This window comes from Pieris napi, chromosome 9, assembly GCF_905475465.1.
Source record: "Pieris napi chromosome 9, ilPieNapi1.2, whole genome shotgun sequence".
Classification (NCBI taxonomy): domain Eukaryota; kingdom Metazoa; phylum Arthropoda; class Insecta; order Lepidoptera; family Pieridae; genus Pieris; species Pieris napi.
Window position 1 is genome coordinate 8,643,265 of NC_062242.1, and position 19,914 is coordinate 8,663,178.

The 19,914-nt window shown below is 36.0% G+C and overlaps 1 protein-coding gene across 7 annotated transcripts; it reads right to left on the reverse strand.

Annotated features, from left to right (window-relative positions):
- Positions 1–1,235: 1,235 nt before the first annotated feature.
- Positions 1,236–19,765, reverse strand: LOC125052173 (reticulon-3-B). 7 transcript variants are annotated; one of them, XM_047652805.1, is made up of 7 exons: positions 18,698–19,765; positions 13,368–13,403; positions 5,579–5,786; positions 4,340–4,441; positions 3,613–3,719; positions 2,111–2,216; positions 1,236–1,480 (listed from the first exon to the last, which is right to left on the reverse strand). In XM_047652805.1, exons 1-7 carry the CDS (start codon positions 19,392–19,394, stop codon positions 1,426–1,428), a joined length of 1,311 nt encoding a protein of 436 aa, XP_047508761.1. In that variant the 5' UTR covers positions 19,395–19,765; the 3' UTR covers positions 1,236–1,425. The 7 variants fall into 7 exon arrangements, with proteins under 7 accessions (XP_047508761.1, XP_047508766.1, XP_047508763.1 ...); XM_047652810.1 differs by lacking the exon at positions 18,698–19,765 and adding an exon at positions 17,429–17,587; XM_047652807.1 differs by lacking the exon at positions 18,698–19,765 and adding an exon at positions 13,477–13,632.
- Between the last annotated feature and the right edge of the window lie 149 nt (positions 19,766–19,914).

Below are 19,914 nucleotides of genomic sequence, written 5' to 3' on the forward strand. Positions count from 1 at the left end.
TTATTTTTAAAATAATAATTTATATTTATAGACATGGTGCTCAATAAATAGTATTTATTGTTACAGAGGGCTAAAAAGAGTCATTGCAATTTGCAGAAGAGTGGGAACGCATTCCTCGAATCGTTATTAAAAACGTCGTGGAAAGCATAGCCAGGATTTAAGCTGTGATTTTGACAAGAGGTCACACTCGTTATTAGGTTTTTACATTTGTAAATTTATTTATTTAAAAGAAGTAAACAATGTTCTTGTCCTTATTGCCAACCACTTCTTATTGCTTGGTCGTGTACATCAAATTGCCAGGATTCACTTCACGCGTATTAAATTACACCACTACGATAACGAAGTTTACAGACTACGTCAGACATTAACAGCTGAAATCGAACGTAAAACGTAAATTATCATAGGTACTTACCCGTTTTTTCAAATGAGTATATTTCCCTAGTAGCTGCTTTACATCCATTAAGTACCAATATAACCAGACAACTAAATAGAAAAAAAGGGTGCGTGTACTTGTCGCGCGTAAGAAGTTATACGTTATTACTTTAGCATTTTTTAAAATAGTTTTTGATTGCAATCAAATAATTAATTAATTACAATTAAATAATCAAAGACTGGAAAAGGAGTCATTATAGTAAATAAAGTTCAGTTTACATTTGATAAATTAAATAAATAAATATTTATTATTATTCTGTTAATGTCTTACAATGTAAGACTACATTAAGTGTAACATAAATTCTATTATTATTCGAATGTTGTTATTATGTCCAATGCCGTTGCATCTTACGTGGGCAACTTCATTCTGTTAATTTTTATGTAACGGTGCGCGCGCATCGTAAAATTTCACTCATCAATTTTTCATAACGCGCCTAAAGAAGTATAACTTCAAAAATAATCATTGCATTAACTTGAAAGCAATTCGCCGATATTTAAAAATTTATGGAAATAGTTATAAACTACACTACAAATCCATTAAGATAATCATTGACAAACTGTAGCTGCAATCCGTCCCCAAAATTTTTTTTATAAGAATAAACTTAGCTCACGCTTCGTCACCTGACCATTTCCATGCTAACTCTATTGGCGATAGTGGGTTAGGCCTGTCGCAAAATGATTTTGTCTCTTACACAGTAGGGTTCTTTTAAGTGTGTGACTAATTGGTAGGACAAATACATGAGAGAACAAAAATATACAGACACAGAAACATATTATCTTGTTGATATTACAATAAAACAACATTTGGTTCGACAATTATTTTAATTTAAAATTTCAAAAAGCAAATACAATAATAATCTCCGCATGACTCGTCTCATAAAGCTTTACACATAAAGTAGGTATTTAATAGTAGATAATAAATATAACAAACAGTGAAACTCCGGCGCTACTCTGAGCGTAGTGCTCACTCACTCACACGCATACTTCCCCGCTCTACTTTTCCTTGTCACTCTCTGTCTTCCTGCCCAAGGGCACAGCCGCGCGGACCCTAAAACATTAAATGTACACTTTAGTAAATAAATAACGTCGCACAATTTCTATGCCGACTCAGGGTAAGATTCACAATCGAAAACAACGCTAAGTATAACTCCTGTGATACAACTCCAACACGGTTTTAACAAACTTAGTAGCGACTCGCAGTTTTAATTTTTGCAAGGGCTATTCTAGACTATTCACCAACAATTTAATATATTAATATGTTTTAAAGTGATCTGTCTTATTACTATGATTTCTTTGCTATGAGCGTGAAAGTAATAGACAAATAAAATAAATCAATAGACTGAAAGTTAGTATAGATAAACATAATATATAATAAAAAACTGAAAAATAAGAAGTAATTTAAAAAATTAAACTAACTTTGAAAACTTGTCAGCTGGAAAGGAAAAAATGTTTGAATACCCATAAATTACAAACTACTGAACCTATGTTCAACTGGGAATATTTCCTTACATAAAATACACCTTATATCATTTAAAAAGTATCATCTCGATATAACTTTTAGTTTCCGAGAAATTTTTGGACTTAACAATTCCTACAATATCCCAAACATTCCGGTTTTTTTTTTTTAAGTTGGGTTAAAATACATAATTAAGTACATTAGGGGATTAAAAACCCTTACTTAGCGGTAATCTCGTTGATCTTTGCGCGCGCTAATTCCAGATTGGCGTCAACTTGCGCCTTGTTCATCTCATAAGCTTTAGGCAGCGTGAAAAGCGCTATCCAGCCTGAAAACGGAAACATTTAATCAAATATTTAGTATAACAGTTAAAATAACCAAAAATTAATTTTATATTGTTGTAACAAAAAACTATTACTTTACGACTACATTAAAAAAAATCCATGTTTTAAATTTCAAATTAATCAGTCGGTAAAGTGACGGATTTGATAGAAACATGTGATTTTTTTAGAACACTGTGTAATTTAATGTTATTATTTTTATTTTGTTTCGCACTTTTAAACCACTAAGCCAACACTGCTAAATGTTCAGGGTAATTGGTAATTCCCGTTAGGAATATATCTGTGGTCATAGATCAGACAGTGAAAAGTACATTCATTCATATATCGAGTGTTTCATATTTTAATAGTGCCTTCAAGGTTTCTTAATAATTTAATTGCTTGTCCTGTACCTATGGCCACAGATACATATGAACCATTTTTGAGTTATCATGTATTTAGCCTTTTTTTTCAAAATAAGTCAAAAATGCAACATTTAAAAAAAAGTATAATTGTTTTGTAATTTCATTTGTGTTTTTGTTTTATTTACTTGACGTATTGTTTAAATCTTAATATATATAAATTAAGTGTCACGTTGTTTGTCCGCTATGGACTCCTAAACTATCGAACCGATATCAATTTGCACCGTGTGCAATTTGATCTAACTTAAAAGATAGGATAGCTTACATCACAATTTATACCCGCAATATAATTTTATTGCAAAATATTTGTTTCTTATTTAATAGTCACCATCTAACAGATGGCGCTGTGTTGAACGTTCCAATCAAAGTACCAAGTAGTTTCACATAAGCTACAATTATAGGCATAACCACCATAAAGCATGGTGGTCCCCATGACTGGTGTTCTCCTACCGTTTCCTAGGATTTTTCCTAGAATAGTTTACTACTATGTAATATAACAAACCTAACAACCTTAGCCACAGCAACGCTTGGCCGGTCTACTAATTAATTTTACGGAACTTTTAAAGAACCGTATATTTAGTTCCAATACTAATTTCCTGCCTGCTTTCTTTATAATCATTATTTTATACCAATAAGTTCTTAGTTGTTATGCAATGTTCGAAAGCTAAAGAAGAAATTTGTTTATGTTTTTAATATTATTTGCAAAGCCATTTTTGTGGAAAAAATATTTAAATTATATAAAAATAATAAATATAACATTTGGACCGATACTTATTAATTTTTATAAATCAGAATTAAAACGGGATTTAAAATATATTTTTTTTATAAATTTTTGATGATCATTCGTGGCTTATTTAAAAAAAAACTATAAAACGTGATAATTCAAAAACTTTTCATAATGCATATGGGGGTATTAACTTCCAACGGGAATACGTCAAATCACCAATACTGTATATAATAAGTTTGTGAAAATGGTTTTACTTACCGAGTATGACGAGCGTGATGCCGTTAAAGCATGCCCCGAGGTATGTGAGGCACCACAGCAGAACTCCAAACTTCAGAGAGTCCACCAGATCTTCTACCAGGAACAACCTAACACCAACATATTATTAGAAAGCTATTGCATTTGATACCCCTGATTTGTATAAAACTGTGAAAAAGGAGGGTGCTGCTGTTCGTCTGACCACCTCTTCGACATGTCTTAACCACTGTCTGATCGGCCCGAATGCCTAAATGACTAAGGTTGAGAAGCTGTATAGTTCTTAGTATATATATCCTTAGCCAGTGATTGTAGCTGTTCATACACTTATTTTCTTAAGGATTTTGGTTCCAATGTTTCTAATCAAATCAATTTTGCGTCTCTATCTAACCTGCGACGACTAGCTTACCTTATTTAAAAGATTACATTTTTTCTAGGTTCCATAAAAGTAAACTGTCAAATTCCTGCCTACTGTCATTGTCGAAAATGACATTAGTGACTATAACAACCGAATTGGATATATTTCAATATACGCGGACTTTTAGAATATCCTACAATCACTTGATCCATAGTATATCATTTAAATATTCGTAATTTAGTGATGAAAATTCTTTGTAAAGTGGAAAACAATTTTAAGTGTCCAACGAGATTGTATGCAAACTGAAACTATGTCAAAATGTACATGTATTATTGTTAGTTATAAATGTCTATTTCGGTTTACCAATGTTATTACCTGCGAAGCTCGTGCAGGGCGGCGTTAAGGTGTGCCGTAGCGGAGGCGGCCAGCGCCTGTGCCCGCTCCGCGCTCACGCTCACGTCCCGTTCCAGGAGCCATCTGAAATTTTAAGCATCCAATGTAATTATAAGAAAGAAATACAAGTGTTCTACTTAGGCAGCGTTCAAGTATTAGGTAATGAATTTGGGGGGGGGGGGGGGGGGGGGGGGGGGGGGGGGGGGGGGGGGGGGGGGGGGGGGGGGGGGGGTGGGGGGGTAACGATGCGGGGCGGGGATTGAATTACGCGTTATTGTTAATATTATTTTCGACTTTCCAGTACTTTACACCACATAATGGTTACTTTTAGGTATAAAGAGTCACTTGGTGGTCACGAAACGTTTTACTATTGGGTACAGAAAAACGTTATAGCGCGTTGCATGGGGGGGGGGACAATAATCTCCAAAAATTGCGTGACGTAATACTTGAACGCTTTTCACCAATTTTGGCCGAAGGTGGTAAAAACTTTAGCGGTTGACGGTCATATAATCTATTATTATATTGCATTTCCAACAAAAATCTATTATAGTGTTAAAATGTACTAACAAAAAATAGTAATAAAATACTCTTGTAAACCGATCCTTGTGACATATAAGAAACTTCCTACAGTAAGGTATATCGTCAAGTCTCGAGTCCATAACGATTTAAGGTCAATGACCCGAAGCAAGCTGTCTATTGTGCTAACCTAAATTCATTTTAATAATTACCGAGTGTAATATTTTATGAATTTACTTAGTTTAAATATATATAGATTACTAGCAGCTGGCCCGGCGAACATCGTACCGCCTAACAGTCGATTCTTCTTTTTTTTTTAATACTTATTCTGCTATTCGGGACACCGGTCTTGCTAGTAAGATAAAAAAAGAAAGTTGATAATACAACAAATACATTATGTCAAAAAATAAAAATTAACCTTCCCGGAACCCCTCCACTGACACTTGAACTTTATGATATGGTATTAAAGTTCAAATTGCCTTTAAATATTATTACGAATATTTTGTATGGGAATATAGAAAAGTGTTGTTTTTAGACTTTTTCAAATTTTTCTCTTCGTAAGAACCATCCTCGTACTTCAAAGGAATATTATAAAAAAAGAATCAGACAAATCGGTCAAGCCATTTTCATGTTATGTCGTGACAACGGAAAACGGGTTTCATTTTTATATATACATATATATAGATAAGAAGTATATGTACTCACTTGAAGGGGTGTCCTTCATTGGTCTTCTGAACGGCCTGAAGAACATTTTTGTAGATACGGAAAGCGACAGCGGCGGAAAGTGCCAGCAGTGAGCAGTAGGCAAACACGGACACCACAGAGCAGAGGGCCAGTGCCACCAGCAGGACTAATCCCGCGCCCAGCGCTGCACCCGATCGTGCTGCGTTGCGCCAGTATACAAGCGCCTCCACTGTAACACAGACAACCATCCAACACTTGAACAATGAACAAGCCACGCTTCTTAATTTAAAGTACAACAACATTTAAAAAAAGGGTGCGTGTACTTATGTACGCGCGTAAGTTATACTTCTTTGGCTTTCTCTATTTTTTTTAGATATTAAATAATAATTAATAATAAATATAATATAATATTTAGTATATTATTCAATTATTAATTAATATTAATTATTATTTTACTATATTATTCATTCAATTTAATAACTAGGTATGTTTCATAACCTTTTAATTAAGTAACAATAGGTCTTTGTGAAAAAGTATTGCTAAATTTCTTTGAAAAAATAATTAAAACTCCTTTATTTGTTTAAAAGGTACTACAAAGGTCATTATGATCATTCAAAATTCTTGGCATAGCTGCTAGCTTCACGCATATTCTATTTCTTTTTACTTGTAGATCGTCTTATTCCCATCTCGCTCGCGCACGCTATAATCACACTGACAACTTTGTGTCACGGTGCGCGCGCAATCGTAAAATTTCACTCTCATCAATTTTTCATAACGCGCCTAAAGAAGTATAACTTCAAAAATCCAGTAATTAAAATTCAAACCGTCTAAGACTATGACTACGAAAGAATGATATCTTCAGTAACCAAAAATGGAAAGCATATGCGTATGCCTAATAAACGTGTTTAGAATAGAAGGGTGTAAGGTTTTGTTACGTGAGCTCGACTCATGTCTCCGACCGGGGTACGGACTTCCTGTGAAGCCTTAGATATGCTCCTAGCTTCCAGCCGCGACCCGTGACTACTGAGCTGCTAATCGCTCATAACACGCGAATGCCATGTTAATAAGAATATGCTAACAGTATTACACACTCGTGATAATGATATTATTTTTATTCCGGAGAACAAAATAATAACTAAAAATGTACGTTTCTGTAAAATAATACACAGCAAAAACAATTTAATAAAATAATAGTATCCCGTAAAATGGTGGCTATTTCGTTAATGACAATTTATTTACTTACTCCTCTGTGTGTACAGGTGTTACATTTCTAAAATCGCTACGTGTAAAAATTCCCTCATGGAGTTTTTGACACATGACAAAGGTACTCCATGAAACTTTGAATATCAGAATATTTATCTATTAGTTACGAATATTTATACCTTGATTTAATAATTATGTATAAATATTGTTAAACAATAATTGCGAATAAATTTGATCACTTTATGAATCAAGCAGAATAACTTTTATCAGTGAAATTTACAGTAAGTTATTGAGCGACAGGTTCAAGAACGCCGATAACAACATTTAGGAAACCGGTCATAAATGGACGGGAACTCGCCTACGTGGTTCACATACGTATACAATGCATATAAGAATCAATGATAATCCCCATTAAGTTAAAAGACCCATATGGCTATTAAAAAGGGAGCTTTCTGGCGTTTATATGTATCCATCATTATTTAATGAATACATATACTAGCGGTAGCTTTATAGAAAGTAAAAGTAAAATTTTCCATGTAAACTAGTGAGAACGATTCGCATCATCGCATGTAACATCGCACGTGACGTACGCAAATATAACGTGGAAATCAACAAAAGTTAGAAAATATGACAGAAACTGACTAAACGATAAGATAAAACTGGACACGGATGATCTGGATTACGATATAAAGCCATGTTTAATGCGAAACGCACAACGGAATCAATGGTATCCAACAATATGGTGTCCACGTAATCATCGCGATTATTGCACCCCACTAAAATACGTCGCACAAAAGCACTTCACTGTCCCTTGCTAAGGACGTGATAAACCGACGTTTCTTATAACAAGGATTAAGGATTCTACCTGGTCCTCGCGGTGGGAGTTCAACGTACTGCGCGGCGTGGCGAGGCGACTGCTTGGGGCGCGCCATGTCGGCGAAGTGGTCGTTCGAAGCGCCGCGTACTGCCACGATGCTGACTTTCTACGCACACGTCACCCACACTACTGACTCCACGCGCGCCCGCGCAACCGGATATCTCGTCAATACATTTCTATCAAGACGTCTGATATTGTTGGATATCTATCGCTTTACTTGGGTTTCATCTCCAAAATATATGATATTCGAGAATTGATATCTTAAGAGTATAATTTCCTTTCATTCCGCAGAAACTATCATATATTGTCACCCTACAGATAACCCGGGATAACTATTTTATACTTATTGATGTCAATAGTAATAAATAATAATAAAATTAATAATTGAGCGTTACAATACGATAATGTATCAGACTTCTGTTGACTTGTAATTAATGAAGTTAAAGATGCACACGATCTAGAATAAACCTAAACATCTTTTTGAAATTGCAGATACAATTTCAGTTTTTACGTAAGTAGCGAGCTTTGTGAAATGCTATGAACAACTTGTTTCAGCCTCCCTGACACTCAAACTGCGAATAGTAGTTGTGTATAACCAGTTCTTAATCAGACTGTGTGCGTGAAAAGCTTTGCTGTAGGTCAAGTTTGCGTTTTTTAAGACAAGTAAAAGCGAAAACGAATGCAGTATGTATGTCAAAAGTTAACCTGCAGGGCTCTGAATAGAGTACTTACCATTTGAACATCGTCGTTATACAAAAATTTATTTTGGCCCGGGAGTGCATATTCATAAGAAGCGTATTAAAGTCACAAGGGTCATAATTCAAGCGTGCTCTAAACATTGATGGCATCAATCGATCAGAGATGTGTTGCCAAAATAAACATAAATTGCTAACGATTGCGCGGGAGGAACGTCCAAGTGAGAAGAGTGAGGGGACGATGCACAGGTCAATGCTACTTTCAGGGCAGTTTATATGCATTAATTATCTACCTACATGCTTAGTATTATGTCAAACCGAAAACCGAAACAATAAATGGTTATTTTAATTGACTGTCAATTGTCAGTAATAAAGAAGAACAAGATAATCGACGATGAAAAACCTCAAAACGTGAATAGAAGTAAAGTTTCATCGACAACTAGCAACATCATTATGAGACGAGATTTCGTCGACACTGGTAAGTGATACACAAGCAAAAATTCAATCTAATGCAAGAATGATAAGGTATGAACTGATATGTAGATGTTATCAATCAGCTGCCAATTTGATAATTATGTACATAGTAATTAAACGTCGTCTAATATTTTGTAATTCAGTTTAAATTATGTGAGACAAAAGCGGATAACCAAACAATATATATTGTGGTAAGTGAAGCACTTATCTTAAGAAAATATCGGGCCAAGTGAAAAAAAACCTTGTGTTGGATAAGTGATAACCCATTTGTATGGGAAGGCTACTAGTTAGTCAAACGGGTGAGACCTCGGGGCCCAGCTAACAAACAATGTAGATATAACGAGAGATCGAAACTAAGGATACATGAAGAAGCATATTGCATCGTCACGTTGGAACGTTCGTTTTCTAGATCATCATAACGACTAGTTGTATAATAAAAAGTAATGCCAAGATAAGCAAATGTCGATCAGAATGGAAATATAAAAACGATAATACATTTATTTATATTCACCTTCGTGCACAAGTTGAATAACCTGATTTTTTTCAAAATTTATTTATAGAATGTATAAATAAAAAATCAATGTTTTTATTTTGGTGCTACCATTTCAATGTATTTTGACTTTGAATACCTACTATAGTCAAGCTAATGAGCTACTTGCAGTAATATCCATTTAGGAAAACCACTGCAAAATATCGTGAATAGAGTTGGCCCTTTTATTTCCTGGAGCTTATTATATGACTTGCATAGTATAAATTTACGTTAATATAATTGTTTTATAAAACAAATATATAAGAGAGAGTTTATGTAGCTTGAAATTTTATTGCTGCCTTTGTTTTACCAAGGTTGTTTCAGTTTTTATGATAAAAAGAGATGTATGTATACTTTAGTATTTCCGTAACATCCGAGAATTATATTATGGCGATAAAACGATGCGTCGGCGCTGGTAACTATGTCGCATCGCCTTGTCCTTGGCGCACGCATGCCGCTGATTGCAGATAAGATATTTTTATAAAAACGCGTTTTTCTTTGCCAATTGCGTGCATAACGACAGTTGAATGAACAATATTTTTTTCAATATTCATAATAAAAATAAATATATCTCCTACGACTGCAGAGGTCATGTCATGATAAATAACGATAAGTATGTTCAAACAATAAATGAGTTGGGCCCGCTCTCACTTTGTTGACGTCAGGAAACATTAAACCGCCGGTGACTCGACTTATTCTTCGTACCGATTCCATGGGCATTGAACACAAACTGACCCACTTTTTTATATAAAAATCGATGGGTGACGCTGTGATGACCAAAAACAGATGATTGCTTTAGTTAAAACTGTTAAGATTTTAAATGACGTTCACCTGGATCCAGTGTATGACTTAGTTGATAAAATGAATGAATGACCTTCATTTTTCTCAGGCAAGGAGTTTTCTACGCCACATCTATGCTCGTCGTTAATGACGGCCATAATGTCAATAAAACTGACCTTCATACACATCTACGACATCATATGAAAAATGTATATGCATATTGCATATCTAAAACCAGTGACAACACATCGGTAAATATGTGCAATCTTTCTATAGAAAATCATTGCCAGGCCATTAAAAAAAACAAATCTGATACCAGGTACAGAAAACACTCGTTAAAAGAATGCTAGACAAAAATTTGACTAAGGATTATTTTGTCTAAATAGAGTTAAAAAAAAGGCCTTAATACTTTCGGTTACGTTGTCTTCTACCTATACGAGTTTAGTAGGTAGTACAAGTAACTAGCACTGTTATATTTAACTTAAAACGCCGAAACCATGACTGAGGATTAGAATACCGTCAGGCATCAAGTTAAAAAATAAACAAGCAGCTAACTTATCGATCGCCGTTTGGCGACGATCCAACATCAAGTGGACTGGCTTTGTCTGACCTCCTATACTTTCATGATTTGCAAACTCATGCAATATTCCGCCTTTGTATACGAACAGTAGCTTTTATTGCCTTTTAATTAATACGCAAAAACTATACCCTATTTTTATGGAAACTGTGTCTTTCAAACTTGTGCTGAATTAGGCCAATTTTACATAATTGATTTCAAATGGTTTATAGATTGATGAGAATATTATTATGAAATATTCGTACATAAAGCCGACAAAGCTAGATTTTATGTTCACATATGATGAATGGTGCGAAGTGAGACACATTGAGACCGCATGTTCTACGATGGATTCTTAGCGTGTCAACTGTGTAATGTATTATTTATAGAACTCGGACTATCTCGCCGGTACTGTAACAAAGATAGACTACACGTTGTACGAAATTTTTTCGATTATATAGAGGCGAAATTTTAAACCACACAATTTTAATAAGGCACGGGTTTCAAAACTTTTCACAAGACATACATTCCAATAACCCTTAAAGTATGTCGTTCCAAATAGTTGTAATAATACTATTGTAAATCTCATATAAGATGAGTGAGTGGATCATAAGGCGATAGACGACACGGCTTTGGAAGCATTAGGAACAGAAATACAATGCTCGCCGGTCACAGCGTTAAAAATACCGCTCAACTAGACTGACTGGGAAGTACCGGCACACACAGATCACCATATTATATCGTTCGTTCTCAGATCTGCTATTATAACTCTAATTAGTATTGTCTTTGATTGACATAACCTTTACACATTTAAAGAAAAAACTTTTTAACCGGATTAAAGTTATGTATTATTATAAATTTACAAGTATTTAAAAATATTTCGCGCAATCCGCGAAAATAGAGGACACCGTGAGCCATTTTTGCCAAAACCCTCCATCTTTTAGTCGATACCAACTCCGGGGAAATAATTACAGATAATGCAACTTTCTCTACAGCTGTGATACTTTTTGACATCCATGATCCAACACCTTTTGTCTTCACTCTTCAGTCACCGTGACCACGCACGCTGTAAAGCACGCGAAACGTCGGATAAATTTAAAATTATGTTAAATAATTGTAAATTTATAATAATACATAACTTTAATCCGGTTAAAAAGTTTTTTCTTTATAACTCGAATTGCTAGAACGACAAAATAAAAGACGTAATTAGAGCAACGGACCAAAGTGCATTCAAACGACTAGATAAAATATATAGACCTATTCACTGGGGACCGCCTCATCCGCAATTTATTGTACGCCTAGAACAAAGTATCTACATCAGCAATAAAATACGATCCGCAATATGTTTCATTCATTATTAAAGCAGCAATCTTAATAATGCATTCTTCAAGTGCGTGTAACATCGTAGTTTGCGAAAAAATTTACGCTAAGTGAAAAAAATTCAAGTAATTCTACTATTATTGAATAATTATTAGTGTGATTTATCGATGTTTATATGTATAAATATTTCTATGGGTTAACATTAAATTAATGTACCATTTAAACAGTCAGACATCCATTTTAGACTTTATAACTTGATCTTAATAAAAAAACAAACAGTCATCACGAGAACCCTCTTCGAAAGAGAATTGATTTATGAACATAAAAATATGTAATAATCTGCAAAATCATTGTGATATACTATGCATACAATATTATAGATATATAAGTTAATAATGTGTAATTACAGCCCAATCGTTTTAAAGTACGCTCTTTCTTCGTTTTGATGGAATAAAACTTTTTATCAATATTTGATAACATCGACTTGAAATATGACGACACTAGACACTCTTTGACACAGTTAGATTTTGAAATCATTCACAATGATAAACTATGAAGACCAATAAAACATGTGAAGTAATCTTTACTCCGAATTTTTTATCTAACTATAGTTAATACTAACAATAAATGCCTGTAGGCTGTCAACTGCAGACACTAGGCAGTAGTCACCTGCGAGATCGTGTTACGTCCGACTCGCCAGGGAACACCGAACAATACAACCTTCCTACAATTAGCAACCATAAAACCACAACGTATACAAACACGGAGCATCTCATCACAACTTTAATTCAGGCCAAATTAATTAGCTTTGTTAAAGTTTGGAATGTATTTGGTAAAAATATTGAAAGACGGTAGAACGAATTAGTAGCTTTTACTTTGAAGTACAAATAATTTCGTCAATTTGGTACGTGATCTTTATCACACAGGTTTTGCGTGTACTTTTTGTAATGTTAGTTCCAAAATTAATGTTTTTTCTGAAATTAAATGTGAAACCGAATTCACGTCAAAATTAGGACAACATTTAAGCAACATCGCCAGGTTCTAGACCAACGATATTTGGGGAACAAAATTATTAGCAAATGGAAGTGTGCCATATCTAGTAATAAAATCAGTATTGGTGGCCTGGACTGGCTAGAAGTTGTTAGTGGTGAGTTAGTGACAGAAGTGACACATTGCACATGTGACGGTTGGTTGTCAGAGTGGTGTCAAGTAGCTCGGAGCCGGACGTCTCGGCCCGGACTCACCGACTCGATCGATTGTTACTTCTTTATTTGTGACATCGTTACACTGAAAGCACACTCAACACGGGACCCCGTTAGCGTCGGCGGCGCTCGGAATGTCCTCGTCACCCGTCGCGCGTGCCCTCCTTCACTCACCTTCAGGGTGTAGTCTCTGCGGGTCGAACCAAGCATCTGCAATAGAAGGCTGCGCGTTAGCGGGTTAGTCGCGATAGAGAGAAAGCGAAGCGAAGCCCGCGACACTTACGCGGGTCGAGTACGCTGCAGAGAGAGGGTCCCGAGCTCGCCATCCTGACTCTTTACGTAATTACTAAAGCCGATAACGGCTAAACTGGCGCGCGCCGCGCTTCACACTCGCGTCGATACTGGCGGTCGCGGCGCAGCGCCCCGCTCACCGCACCCTCACTCGACCCGCGCATGCGCACAGACAATGCGCACCCTCTACTTCTGGCATGCTGCATTACATATTTTGCCTGTACATTACGCGATAGGTATACCTTACACTAGACCCACTACCCCGTACTACACTCTTACCGCTTACCAACTGCTTACAAAGATAGTACTTTTAAGTTAGGTTAGTAACAGCAATAAGCGTTGTCTATGTACAGTACACCACCACCCGATTTCATGTTTCAATAAATGTGTGATACATAGATATACAGTACATATAGGTTAGAAATTAATTGTAAAAATAACAACACAAATGATACACGCACTAGGAAACCCTGTAATAAAATTGTTAAAATTAAATAAGTGATAGAGAAGGTATGTACAAATCTCCGTAGATATTTTCGTTCGAACTAGGAATTAAGAATGAGTCACAAGTAAGCAATTAGGTACATCCAACCTACAGATGTCCAAACTTTAATGAGCCAAACAAAAATTCGTAGATTGTGCGTTGTTATATGGTAATGGGTAAATAATTGTACAAATCAGTCTATTAAACTTCCGAAATTTGTAGGAGGAAATTACCGGAGCTCGCCCATGGAGACATCACTGACATCACTCGCTCTAGACCACAAGTATTACGTCACAAGGACGACAGACTGACAACTGACAAGTTCAAGGCAATAGGCATTGTCTCATCGGAAACAGAATAGATAGCCCAATAAAAATATACAACCAACCGCAGTGTAACAACATATTCAATTTATATGACCACCTACAACAAATATTTACAATAACATTATAATAATTATGTTAAAATTCCGTGGAAAATTTAAGTTTCAAACAAACAATGCATCGAAAGGTTGCAGCGACATCGAGTGATATACGTCACAGTGCCAGTTAAAAATATCATTCGGCCGGTGACTGACTGCTGACGACACCTGCGCCTGCCCATTAAACGATAACACAGAAATAAGACCAATCTTTAACACCCTATCTACACAATACATAAATAAATCCCTTGCATATGGTATCTATACTAATATTATAAAGAGGAAAGGTTTGATTTATTGTTTGTTTGAAATGAATAGGCTACGAAACTACTGGACCGATTTCAAAAATTCTTTCACCGTTGGCAAGCTACACTATTCCCGAGTGACATAGGCTATGTTTCATTTTCAAAAAAATTAGGGATGCTTACTAAAACTGGAATAATCTAACCCAAGGTGTAAAAAAATAAACAAAAAACTTCCTTCAATCGTGTGTGCTGCGAAAACTATTAATGATAGAACAAAATGATGTATAACAATTTTTCAGGACACATCACTATCTATAAAAAATGACAGCATGTCTCTATCTTTTATAGTTACGTCACAATAAGCGGCCTTTTATTAATTTTTTTTATTAAAATACCACCGCTAGAAAAGGCTCTTTTTATTCGTACCTAGGTATTGATCCTTATCAAAATAATTACCAACGTTTCACATAAGCTACAATTTAATGGCATAACCACCAAAAAACCATGGTGGATTGGTGTTCTCCTGACGTTTCTCTTGAATAGTTTACTACTATCAACTATGTAATATATAACAAAAATCTTAGCCACAGCAACGCTTGGCCGAGTCTACTAGTACTAAATAACTTAGCATGGTATAGCTCGAAGATTGGAGATTAAGTAACGAACATAGTCATCAATGAGTCAGCTATGAGTTACCTTGCACGAGCGCACCAAATAGAGCCTTATTGCTATGACATCATGCATTATCATATAGAAACCGATTGTATCGACTACAATTTTCATGTATCTAGGAAGAAATCCGACTGAAAAGAAATATAAATAGATGTGATGGCGAAACGGTTGCGTCCGCTTATGCAATATATTTATCATTATCAGTATCATAGACGAAGTCGCGACTTCATGACGCCAATCGACACAAAAGATCCCTTCCCAATTATCTTATTAAGTTAAGGAAATTAACAAATGTTATTCAAATGCCTTTTTACCTGAAGAGGTAGGCAGAGACCACAGATCCACCTGCTACGGTTTTGACATACCTCTCTCACTTAAACAGATTTTATTATGCCATAAATATGAATAGTGGGTCAGATCCAAGGTCATGTGTAGTTGTATTTTATAGAATTGGTATTTTTCACTGAAATTAAGTTGTTTACTACCAACCCCATTTACGTCCGGATAGTTATCTAGTAGGGAGGAAATAATAAAATTTCCCCATGAGTCATACGCTTATTCACCAATATAATCGTTGGTTATCTATATGTCGTACATTGCTGAGTAATTTAAAACTTTTGGTTGTATAACTATAGATCAATATACAATTATCAGTAACAATCTTCGACCCCCATCACCACTTGTACCAAATGTTAGTGTTTAGTTTATAATAAACTGAATACTAACTACGTATAAGATTTCTGCCACCACAAAAAAGAGCTTCTGACCTTGAAACGCCTAAACAGATCTTCATAAACTGTAGCTAAGAACCATCACGTCAGCATTCTAACAAAAAGACCGCATCATAATTGGTCTATTCGTTTCGGAGTTGCTACGCCACACACAAAAACATAGATACGTCATCAACTTAGAACACCCATTTTTTGTGTCTTGTCAAAATCTATGACATATTCAATAAACCCGAATTTTTAGTCACCTCGGCTTAAAACGCATGGAATAAAGTCTCACAAATGTAAATGTTTTTTCTTATTTAAGTTTTATTATTGTACTCCGACTATATGCTAAATGAAAGTGCACATTTGCACATTAAGTAATGTATTTATCCTAGGCAGTTCGTCTGTTTCGTCGCGTGTGCGGTCTATCGATCGAGTCGGCGCGCCGCCGCTGTCCCCTAGACCTAGCCTTTATAGCACTAACGAACCGTCTACCCCTTTCCGGAAAATCCATACAACCCGAAGCTCTGCCAACATATTTATAATTCACAGCCAAAGAAAAGCCAAGAGAAAATCGTTAAATACTTATTCATCTATACCTACAGATCACTCGAACTGCTTGATAAAGTTAACCTTTTTGTTTATAATTTCTTTAATCAGCTAATGAATACACAAAGCATTATCTATATGAGGTTTGGCCTTCAAGCAATGTTGGCAAAGTTCATTTTCTCTTTGTTGTATAATTAAGCGCAAGTAAACAAAGTAGGGCGCCGGTAAATGTCGCCGATACGAGCACCCTTGCCTGTTATGACTCAGTAATTGACAATAACTTGTTCCGTAGGTGCAGAACGGAAGGATAGTTTTCAACAATCTTAATATATATAAATTACGTGTCACGTTGTTTGACCGCTATGGACTCCTAAACTACCGAACCGATATCAATCAAATTTGCACACCGTGTGTAGTTTGATATAATTTAAAAGATAGGATAGCTTACATCTCAATTTATACCCGCAATATTATTTTATTGCAAAATATTTGTTTATTATTTGATAGTCACTGTGTTGAAAGTACCAAAGTTTCACATAAGCTACAATTTAATGGCATAACCACCAAAAAAGCATGGTGGTCCCCATGACTGGTATTCTCCTTCCCTTGAATAGTTTGCTACTATGTAATATAAGAAAAACCTTAGCCACAGCAACGCTTGGCCGGTTTGCTAGTACATATATTATAAAGTTACAATTTGTGAAATGTTAAATAAAAATAATAATAGAACACTGAACAAAATATATGAACGAAAATAGTTTCAATTTTGAAACTAGATCTGAAAGTATAAAGAAAATAATAAGAAGGAATAGTAAAAAAATTCCACCACCAAATGATAAGCCAAAAGAAACGACACTTACGTGTAATTGCATCATCTCCTGATCCCATGATTGTCCAGTCACTAATAGTTCACAAAAAATATGAATATCCAAAAGAATGCGTTACGTATTTTATTTTGTAAAATGCTTAACGTATATTGGACGTTAGCTCACCGCCAAGGATTCTCCACTTATGAGCGAGCTGCGTTTCTGAACTGCTAAAATTAGCACTCAACATACAAGACGCATTTAACATGTTATATGTATCTGAAACTGACGTAGCTGATTGCTGATTTTTATATTTTCTGAAATTCAGCTGATCCCGATATCTTTTCATATCAAATCCATTGCCCAGGAAACTCTGGGTTCCAGTGGAAATAATATTACGTTCACGTATATATGCGCATAATCTAAATGGCAGACATACGAAGATAAGATAGTGCATATCTCTGAATTAGGTTTGCACTTTTTGAATTACCTAAATGAGATAAAGGTCTGAATATAGGTTTCTTTTTTGTTTTGTAAGGCATTAAATTACCTATGGTGTCGTATATATCAATATCGCTGAGTCACGTAGCACGCAACAAAAGAAATACGAACGCATCGATTTTTAATTAACACAAAAAAAGATATTTTCGTACTTAGCTATGCAGTTGAATCCTGGGTAAACTCCCAAGAGTTTATCTAACATAAGGCATTCAAATGGTTATTATAATGAGTAAAGCACATTTATTTCATTAATAGTATTAAAAATACTATTTAAAAATGTGAATCTCCAGAATAACCTATCTTGATATTGAATTTAATATTGAACAAAGCTAAGATCGCGACAGGTCAGACAAAGCTTCCTTCCGCGTGCAGTGAGAGGCGTGGGTTTCAGCGGGTGCCGTTAGCCCGTCGCTGCACCGGTCAATGCTCTTACCGCTTCGTCAGTTCCGCCACCTCTGTCTACCTGCCTAACTTAAATCTTACTTAAACACCCACCCCTGGATGCCCCTACACTCATCAGGCTAGGACCACGAAAAAGGGGTTTCCGGAAAAAAAATCATACTTTTGGACGAATATGTAGGTACAAATGTGTGGTACAAATTTGCAATAATGACTAACTAGTTCCATTGAATTTAGAAACCGTCATCTTACACACAGCAATTCATTTAGTTAATATAAGACAATCATAAATTTGACGCTACTGCACTAAAATATTAAAAATCTGAATCAGAATTTCAGTAGTGACGTAATTCCCAAACTTACGAACATGATGATAAATTTCTAATTTTAGGAATTTTAATGATATGCAATTAAAAGTCTTACCTAGTCCCATTTGGCAGAATATAACCTCTGCCTCAATGATGTGTGCAGTGGGCCCTCGAGGCGCCTCGGGCTTCGGTTTAACTGAAACCACGGGAGCAGGTGCGGTAGCTGGCTGCGCTGGTGCAGGTTTTGGCTCCACAACCGTTGATATCGTTTCAGTCTTAGATTCTAAAGGCTTCAGTAAAATGTCAGGGGAAGTCATGGGCTTAAGTTCAGGCTTCACTTCGTTTATAATGGGGGCAACGTCAGAAATTAATTCCGGCTCAGGTTCTTTCTTCTCTTGCGAAGGAGCTGGAATCGTCACAGTAGCTGGCAGCACAGGCGTTGGGTCTGTAGGAGGGGCGGGTTCGGGATCTCGTGCTTTAGCTGGCACTGGGCGGTGCATAGGTGACTCGCCGGCATCCGATTCACTATCTGTAAATTTGTCAGCGATGTGTTCCGACTTTTCTGTGACGGAGGGAGCACGAGGTGTGTCTAGAAACACATCTCTTTCCATGTCAAGGAAACTTTGAGTCGTATTCCGTGCGCTATGCAGCGGCGAGTCACTAATATCGTCCTTCTTGCCCTCACCCTCTAGGTGCTCAAAATCATCCACGGAGTCCTGATCTCGCTTCATACTTGCCTCTGGAACCACGGCATCCGCGGGTGCTCGGTCCCCGCTGGCAAGCCCAGTTATCAAAGTGTCGGCACCGTCCATAGCGAAGTTCAGATAATTAAACTTTACAGGTATTAAAAGGGTGCGGTGTCGCGATTTATGTATTAGTGGAAGGGTCTAGACGTGCCTCCTTGCAATATTGTACTGACTACTGAGGTCTGCGCGCCGCTTGCCGGTTGCCGATGCACGACGTCACTCAGCTGTCAGCACGAGAAACGGTATTAGTCATCGCACAAGACCCGGCCCTAGTGTTGCAAAGAACGAACGATATGATATGCCGTATCGATTAAATTAAATATTACTCAATCTGTATGGTAGGCGTTAAAAATTATCGTTAAATAATTTAATATTGCTATTGCTAAAATTATTTCAATAAATTGAAACTATCAGCTTCACGAAATACGTAGCAAATTCACTATACAGAAAAGTAATGTAAAAATTATTGACTTAATTTCAACGGATTTCAGCTGACAGCCTGTAACACTGCTTTACCGACAGTTACAGATACCGACTATCGACCGATAACCCCAAATTTTTCTGTCAAAACTAAATTGTTCCTAAA